We start from the raw sequence: 9675 nt of genomic DNA, 5'->3' as shown, positions 1-9675 counted from the left end.
AGCAAAGCATGGTCATAACCATAACAACGGGTGCTAATCAAGTGCTAATGTTGGCTAACATGCTTTTCTAGCGATTGCAATAAATACACATGCAATATAGGGCACGTCCGGTTTTATTCCACAAATGGATACAGTGGTACAGTTGAACTCTCTCGACATTTGAGCTTTTTGTGCTCAAAGTTAATCGTAATAAGTTTTTCCACCACATCTCCGTTTCTGCTGGTTGTTTTGGGATACAAAAGCGCACGTAAACAGTGACGTAGCGACGCAGCACTACTCTGGAACTCAGTCTGTGGAAAAGCGAGCTGGTTCTTGAATAATCGGCAGGTAGCACCAGCACCGAACTGGCACTAGCACCAGCCCGGAACCAGCACCTGGTTCGTGGCGGTGGAAAGGGGGTATGCGTGCACTCACTGGCTCTGGCGCGCGGTGCAACTTTGATAGCATTTAGCTAGCCCAATGCATTCATCAGGATCCAAACAGAGATGAAGTTAGAAGCGACCAAACACCTCCATGTTTTCCCTATTAAAATACAGTTACACGAGTAGTCACACGACCAAGTATGGTGAGACAAAATAAAACATGGTGCATTTCTAAGCAGGCAAAAGGGATAACTATGATGTTGTGCTTGTTTAGCAAGATCTTGAGTTTCATTTAGGAGATTGAGTGTCATTTGTGAGATCTTGCAATTTCAACAATGCACATGAGAACCCATAATGTAGCCGAGTTTAGCCCCTGAAATTAGGTTGCAGATCCTTATTTCTCCAAAATGTGGTGAACAAGTGCACTTGGATGGCTCTGCATGTAGCTATTGCGAATGACGTATGAATGGGCTTAATTCAGAGCATCTGTGTTGACATGAAATGCAATGCACAGGTGTTAACAGTAATGACAATACTTAAGGTTTTAATTATGCTACACAGAAATTGAACAGAAGCTTCATTTATATAATTAGTTATGCATGTGTTGACCATATCATTTAATGTCAGAAGTAATGAAAGGAGCGAGGCTTAGATATATCGATAAGGCCATGCCATCTAGCCACAGCTTCAACCTTCAACCTTCAACTCAGATCGGTTGCCACTCCCTGGCTAGATATCATGTGTCCCAAATACTGCACTTCAGGCTTGAAAAAGGCTCATTTTTCAAATGTTGTTTTGAGACCCCCGTGCTGCAAGCGCATCAACACAGCCTCTCAGGGTGCTGCTCTAACGTGGAGGAAAATATTACAATGTCGTCAAGACAGAGAAGGACGGATTGACACGACCGATCTCCGAGCATGTGCTGCATGAGCCGCTGGAATGCACTAGGGGCGTTACAAAAGCCAAACAGCAATCCTATTTTCTATCACTAACTATAGTATCTTCATATTCATATTACATTTAGTTAAATGACTAATACACTTTGAAAAGACGCTTACAAGTGGCTTATCTCTATGAATGCACCCCAATCTTTCACCTTTCGCTTAAATGGACATTCTTTAGTGATTTTCTCTTTCTCTCTCTCTCTCTCTCTTACACACACACGCACGCACGCACGCACGCACACACGCACACACGCACACACACACAGCTCAATCCCACTCTTTATTCAGTCTTGCGCATTCAGAATTTAGAAATAGTAGGCCAAAGAAAAAATAAAAGACAATGTATTTTTAGCAATAAGGGAAACCAAGCCTAAACATGATTGAACCCAATGAGCCCTCATTATCTCATTTGAAAACGCGTGTAATTATTTTCAGAATGATGGTTCACAGTGGAATACTGTACAATGTCCAGATATGTTTCAGAGATGTGCAGGGTTTCGCTTTCTGAGGATGCTCTAATACTGCCGTCTAGTGGCTAAGAAACGCTCTTGCATCAATGGTGCATGAGACATTTTATTACAGTTTTTCAAAACGCCGTTTTTTGAAACTCTCTACCTTTTTCTCAAAACTGTAAACACAAACTATAGACTACATTTTCAAAACCCTTGAATCTTGTAATGAAATCACTTCAAAACACTTTTACAGTTCACAGTTGCTCAAACGCTAAACCCCATTCTCTGAATCAAATTCTCAAATGCCTGAACACATTTATTGAATTAATACCTTTTTTGTGGCAAAACCATAGACCACTTTCACCATTGTTGATATGAAACTCCAACCATGCACTCTGTACTGACTTATATTGGTTGGCACATCATTAGACACGAGTGTTATCAATTTTGAGTGGTAGTGTTCAAATGGTGACAACTGTGCTTTAATTGTGTTTCACCTTGTTTGGTTATCAATATCATTAAGAAGTGCACCACAATGCATGAGAGTTTTGCAAAAAGGGTTAATGAGTTTGGTAAAATACACCTCCCTGGATGAAAGTAGTCTATGGTTTTGCCAAAAGAGGGATTAATTTAACAAATGTGTTCAGGCATTTGAGAATTTGATTCAGAGAATGGAGTTTAGTGTTTGAGCAACTGTGAAAAGCTGTACTATTAGAGTCTGTGGCTTTACAGTACATATCATATTATGTACAGTATCGGCTTGTCTTTCTGTTCACATGCAAAACTATTGATTTATTTCTTCATAGAGAATATTCCTATATATATAAGTCCTTATTCTTTATTTTCATTGTGATATTTTCCTTTTTTAAATTAGAATGAATAAATATTCCTCAAGGAGCTATACGCCCTATGCCGTGTCTTCCATTGTTGTATTGTTTTATCGCTGCTCTGCAGGAGTTCAATTTTGCCTGATGTGTGAATGATCCGATACTATTAGTTAGTTTTGAGTAAAGTTACAGCGTCCCTGTATGGAAATATAACTCAATATCTTAGAGAGACTGTTGTGAGTAATGCAGGAATGGACGTTGAAGACCTTGAAGAAAATTAAAATCATTTTGAAATGACTAAAATTATCCCTGTCTTCATCCCACACTCCAAACATGACACATAAAATGTTGTGGAACAGAAGGAACAACCACATATATTTATAAGCTATTATTTTATTGTCACCGCAGTTCGCCACCAGGGGGTGCTGCAGCACCCCAACTTCCTGCACCTGTGACCAACATTGTAATTAGCTGATTCATTTGGCAGCTTGTGAGATTTCATTTAATCTTATCTCACATCTCAAAGAGAAGGAATCCCCTAAAGCAACTCCGGTTAAGATCATCATCGTAGACCGAGGAGCGGGCATGAAGTGTGATGTAGACTTGATCACCCTTCTTCAGGAGCAGAGGAGCTCCGTTACCAGCGGTGTCTGTAGTGTCACCACCAACAGCATGATCACAGGCTGTCAGTAAACGCTCTTCATTTCTAAAGAGGCTCGTGCAAGCATTAGTTTTAGGGCTCTCTGCTTTGAAAGTTGAGAAGCTGAAATAGTAGACACCATCGCACGGTGCGGTAAATACCCCTGCAAAACAACAGAACATGTATGTGAGGTTTGAAGGTGAGGCAATGTTATCCACACAGAAGTATATTATCATATACTTCATACTGACTACTTATAGCAATAATACTGACTACTTATAGCAATAAACCTGACTATGTCACAGATTGAAAAGGGAAATGGAGTCTTTACCTGTTGAATTGTCATATGCACCGCCAACATTTGTCAAGATGTTTTTAAAGGGTATTTTCTTTTCATCGTTTGATTTAGCCATAGCTTTTCCCAATGCTGCTGCAAAAGCCACCTTGGGCGTGCCTGGGTTAAACATATACAGTATATATCTACAGTAGCACCAACAAAACTTGTTTAAAGTTAAAGACATTAAAGATACACTTTCACAGACAGAGTAACTTCAAGAACCAAATGTGAACCTATGCAGTAAAGCTTCCTTGATTGTATGTTCCTTTTTTCACAGTAAATAATTTGCCAGGCATTGATATTATATCCTCTATTCTACTACAATTTATGTAAATGTAATGGGTTTATTATTCTTTTTTTTTAAGCCCTGTTTCATGCTCATACAAATATGATGCAAAATGGACACATGAGAGTACACTGTCTGTAGTGTACAGAATAGAGCAGGCATCACTGACAAGAACTGCACATTGGTACAGTAAGTCAGATGCATGAGGGGGAGATGGGGTGGAGATGGGTTGTAGAAAGGCTTGCAGAAAAAGCAGCAAGATCAGGCAGACTAAGGCAGCTTCAATAAGATCCCATCAATATGAGAGCATGTGATGATCAGTTGAGCGGCCAGCCAAGTTACTGGCAGACTCTGAGAAGCTGGGTGTGAGTCTGTCACCTGCCTGAACTATATGCTCCAATTGTCATGAGAATAACAATGATTATATATCTGTATTTGTAGTGGAATATGACAAATAGATAAGACAGGGAAATGAAGCCGAGGGAAATTATTTTAAAAATCTGATGTTTCTTATGTTATTTTATGTTTTTCCAACAGCCTTGACAACAGACTACAGACTTTAAACAAAAAGTGTCGTGGCACACTCAGAACTTAAAGATATAAGAATTGTTTATTGACAACGTTTCGGCTCACGCCTTCATCAGGGTCACATCAATAAACAATTATTATATCTTTAAGTTCTGAGTGTGCCACGACACTTTTTGTTTAAAATTTAACTGTCATTTACCGCCGTGAGCACCTCACAAGGTGTGCGTTCACTTTTTTCAAACAATTACGTTAACAGACTACAGACTACAGACTACCAGCGTAATTAACACTTAGAACAAAGACATTGACATGAATGGGCTTCAACGGGATTGGTAGAGATTCCCGGCTAGAAACTTTGTACATTGACTTCAATGAGTTTAAACAGGACTGGTAGAGATTTCACAGCGCTTTGCACTGTGAAATCTGTTTTAATTGTGTGTTTCCAAAGGCATTGAACTTGGCTTTGACACATGTTATCATAGCCCCATGGTTGTATCCCACACAAACTGCTATAACGTTATTATTTGCTTAGTCATGTTATTAATGCCAATCTTCGTTCATCACAAAAGTAGGAAGTGAGTACCAGTAGCAAACTCAAAAAAAATGTTGTATCGAGATGCATCAATAATTAGTTTAGAATCGAATCGTTAGCCTCTGAATCAGAATCGAATCAAATCATGAGGTAACAAGAGATGCCTACAACATACACCGGATTGGCCCTGAATTTTTAGAGTTGGAACCGTGTCGATATATAGCTCAAACGCTGTAGGAGCAGAAGCATTGTGTGAACCTGAAAGTGGGTGAACGGGGATCATAGATAATAATAAGTAAACTGAAACTTTGATTGGTTTCTGATCATGATTAGCACCAGTGATCACTCAAAACTCAGTTGAGATTGAAAGTGGATGTGGAAAGGCTTCTTCGGCTTAAAGGGGTAGTTCGGGTTTTAAGACACGAAGTTATATGGGTTCCCTGTCAGCAACGTTGTGCATCAGCACTGACTTACCCCCCAACAGCGTCCTGTTAGCCGAGATCCAGCCGGTTTTTGATGCTGAAGAAAGTACATGCATGTCAATATAACTCTGTCACCACCAGCACAGCCATTGGTGAATGCACGCTTCTATCTGTCATCATATACAGCATGCGCCATGCCTGATAAGCGATTGTGATTGGTGCATGAGAAATGGGTGTCAATGGCTTCCTCCCCAGACTGACTTGTAGACCAAATTCAAATTTGCTAACAGGTTCGTCTGGTTTAGCCCAGACTAGAAAGTGTGAGGCATTCTGACCAATCAGAGTAAGCAGGACATTTCATTTTGTTGTACAAATAGGAGCACTTTGCAACAAGATACAATTTTGTTTACTTTAGTATAATTATTAGGTCTTATTGTGTTATGTGTTGTCTGCTATTGAATGCCTTCTCTCTCTCTTCCTCACCTGTGCATCTGTATGTATCTCCTGTCGGTAGTCCTTTGGGCATCTCATATCCAGGCTTACACTTACAGGCTCCTAACTCACCACATTGGGCAAACTCACCACAAGAGGAGTCTGTACACCTCCAATGGCCTAGAGGCACAGAGATCATTTTTAGGGCCAGGCAATGAAGGGAGGGTGTCAATCTGCATATCATTAGGTATAAAATATAGTTCAAAACTATGGGGCTGTATGATATGAACTGGATTGTCTTACCTGTGCCATATATCTGACTGCTGTTGGTGGGTTTCAGCTTATGCACAAAGAATTTCTTAAAACAGATTTTAACATCCACACTTTCACCCACTTTCCTGTCCGGTGGTGCACAAAGAGCTATCTTATCTGGCAAATTACTGTACGACTGGTGGCCACAGGATCCCAGACGCTCCTCTTTCAAAGATGAGTTTGGAAAGGGGTCGAAATCCAGGATATCACCCCCTACACCGACAAAGCGGTACCAGCCTTCCGGCAGGTTTGAGTCGTCTTTCAGCTGGAGTTGAGAGGTAGACGACAAGAAGCCACGGTTCCTCCACGGGTCTGAGATGTTGGTATACTGCTCACAGGGGTCTAGGTATAGAGATGGGTGATCATAACATACAGTAACTTAGCATTGCATTGCATAGTTCACCGTGTCATAGAGGAGCATAACATCATGTAACATAGGGCAACATGGTATGTAGCCTAGCGTGCTTAGCGTGTACATACGATTAATAACATTTACATTAATAACATTAATAACACAACTAAGCAAGGCGTAATAATAACGTTATAGCACTTTGTGGGATACAACCATGGGGCTCTGACAACATAGGCCTACATGTAGAATAAATGATCATCTCATAACGTACTAGGGCAGTGCTGCATTGCTTGATGTACCTGGCCAAGTGGCAGATGTTCTATTGTTTGCTGAAGTTTGACAGATAAGCACTTGGCACTGCCAGCGTTGCGCTTGTGACATTGTAACTGAGTGAGCCATTCTTCCATTTCTCAACTCCCTGGCTCTATGGATCGTGCCTAGACTGCCCCAGCAGCCAAATTAGATTTGCACTGTCTGATTCCTAAACATCCAGATGGCCTATGCATGAAAACAGTTTTTGAAAACGAAACTCAGCCATACTATTTTCTCAACCTTAGTTTACATTATGTGTCATAACTCTAAACAGCTACTCTTGTCAGATGGCCATTATACATCATTGAAAAGCTGAGATTCCAGGCTTTCAGAAAAGGTATGGTTTGCCACCTTTTTGGTAACGACTAACCCCTCTGGCTCACGGGCTAATTATGATGACTTTCTCTTCAGCATTGTCGTAGCGTAACCTGCTCGCCATTAAAACGAGGCAATGAAACAATGTAACATTGACTGCAAAGATTGTGCAGACTGTTGCGATTGACTGGCACACGATCACACACACACACACACACAAATCATACGTCGGACGCTTTAGTTTCTACATGGGTTTAGGTAGTGATCAGGCTATATTAAAACCACACTTCAATAGTGGTTGGTGAAAACCGGGACATATTAGCGTCCCGACAGGCTTTTGTCGGGACTCGGGACACGCCACTCAAAATTGGGACTGTCCCAGGAAAACCGGGACGTCTGGTCACCCTACTGAAGAGACAAACGTCTGAGCGTCTGTTCATCTTTAGAATTATTATTCCGCTGTGCAGGTAGCCTAGGCACAAAGAATACGCTTTTGTTTTGCATTTGTAAAGGTAGAACGTAAGACGATTGTGGCAATTAAAGTTTCTGTTCTAGGCTGCTGTATGGTGGTAGAATTCCAGAGTGAAAGAAAAAAGTTGGTTCCATTTAACTTGGCTAGATTGGTCATTATAACAAGTCATCGTTGAATGCATCAAAATTGATGTCTGGTTCACTAATTCAGATCTGATAGATATTTAGTATATTTAAGTGATAATGTTACTCTGAACTGGGATCAATTTTAGCAACTCGATGTAGACATGATCTAAAATGTTAGTGACACATAAAATGTACATGAATTGGAAGAAATGTAGGATTTGCCAATGTCCAGCAGGTCACGCTATAAATGGACTAGAATACAGGAAATTGCATCTTAAAAATTAAAAATGTTCAAACTCAACTAAGATCTTGCCTAGGGTGACAAATTGGTTAGGGCAAGGCCTAGCCTTGCTTATTGCTTATAACAACTGAGTTACTGTACATTTACTTACATTTTTTTTGGTTCAGATGTACTAATAGTTTTGAAAATTGAAAATAAACAAGACAAGGTGCTTAAACAGAGTCTTACCAGTGTTCAGCCGAGCCTCTGCCCTTGTCAGTCTGTCACCGAGCTCTGCTGCCTTGTCTGAGGCCCGTATAAACGATATGGCGAGTAGCAGCAGCAGCTGCTGCAGTGTAGTCGACCAAAGCCTTGACATTTTCTTCAACTAGTCGTATAAGTCTGAGTGGATGTTGCTATCGTTTCCTCATTTATATTCTTAGGGGAGGGTTGGTAATGAGCACGTGGACAAGGATCACTACTGTCAAAAACAAACAAAGAATGACTGCATTCATGTTATTAGTGTTTTATGACTCCATTGTGGTATTCAGCTGACAGCTGAAAAAAAAATGAATTGTATAATTTCAAAGTAAAACAGTTAGTTCGTTTGTTGGTTCTATCATTGCCTTTACAGTTTGACCATGAACATATCATAACTTGACTATGAACTCTCAAATTACCATGAACTTCTTGGTCATACCTCTGATGCGGATTTGTTTATATGTTAATAAGTAAACATGATGCCATTCAGAGGCGCGGGAAGATATTTTTGGCAGGGGTGCTAGGGTGGGTAGGTCCACGGTCCATTTGCTGCTTGCATCATTTCTGTTTTTTGGTTTAGAAAACATTTTGGTAACACTTTATTTTAAGACACACATATTCACCATTAATTAGCTGCTTACTAACATGTATATTAGTAGCATACTAGCCATTTGTTAGTCATTGTAAGTCACTAATTAATACCTTATTCTGCAAGACCTTATTCTACCCTTACTAGACCCTTAATTAAGAATTTCCCCTATGTACGCTCCTAATTACCCCTTATAGTTATTAAATAAATTGTTCCATATGAATCATGGCCTAAATATGCATGGCTCAGTATGGGGCTTGTAAGGTGGTAGTACCACAAGAACAGTTATTCACCCCTAATATTATCAGAGATGCTCTGTATGTGGTTATGTATATTTAAGTCATAATTCAAATGCAACAACGTATTTAATAAGTAACTATGAATAAAGGGTAATTAGGAGCTTACATAAGGGAAATTCTTAATTAAGAGTCTAGTAAGGGTAGAATAAGGTCTTGCAGAATAAGGTATTAGTATGCTACTAATACACTTGTCAGTAAGCAGCTAATTCATGGTGAATATGTGTGTCTTAATATAAAGTGTTACCCTATAATTCTCATCTCTCTCCAAAATGTGCTTGCTCTGTAGGCTGGCCAACTTGTGCCAGCCTCTATGGAAATTTAACATAGGGGTGCAAATACTTATGACCCCCTGTATTTTAAGGAAAAATATTTATTTATTTACGATACATTATTCCACTAAGATCAATTTCCTAAGGATAATTTTATATTCCTCTTTTTAGCCAATGTTAGCATGGGTTCAAATACTTATGAGCCCCACTATGCATGAACACACACACGCACGCACGCACGCACGCACGCACGCATACACACACAAATTTGAGCAGCTAAATGCCATTTCACTACATGTTTTACAAAGCATCAATGTATGTGACAGATAAAATCCTTGTATTCTTGTGTTCATAAAAAGTTAAATATTTATTGACGGCTGGATGTCA

The 9675-nt window shown here is 39.8% G+C and overlaps 1 protein-coding gene across 1 annotated transcript; it reads right to left on the bottom strand.

The window, feature by feature from the left end:
- Positions 1 to 2991: 2991 nt before the first annotated feature.
- Positions 2992 to 8258, bottom strand: LOC134060011 (uncharacterized). The gene is made up of 6 exons (XM_062516580.1): positions 8120 to 8258; positions 6066 to 6416; positions 5814 to 5942; positions 5383 to 5427; positions 3557 to 3679; positions 2992 to 3388 (listed from the first exon to the last, which is right to left on the bottom strand). Exons 1-6 carry the CDS (start codon positions 8247 to 8249, stop codon positions 3099 to 3101), a joined length of 1068 nt encoding a protein of 355 aa, XP_062372564.1. The 5' UTR covers positions 8250 to 8258; the 3' UTR covers positions 2992 to 3098.
- Positions 8259 to 9675: the final 1417 nt, after the last annotated feature.

Source organism: Sardina pilchardus, chromosome 16, assembly GCF_963854185.1.
Source record: "Sardina pilchardus chromosome 16, fSarPil1.1, whole genome shotgun sequence".
Classification (NCBI taxonomy): Eukaryota; Metazoa; Chordata; class Actinopteri; order Clupeiformes; family Clupeidae; genus Sardina; species Sardina pilchardus.
The sequence above is the reverse complement of the archived record's forward strand: the minus strand, read 5'-3'. Positions and strand labels throughout refer to the sequence as shown.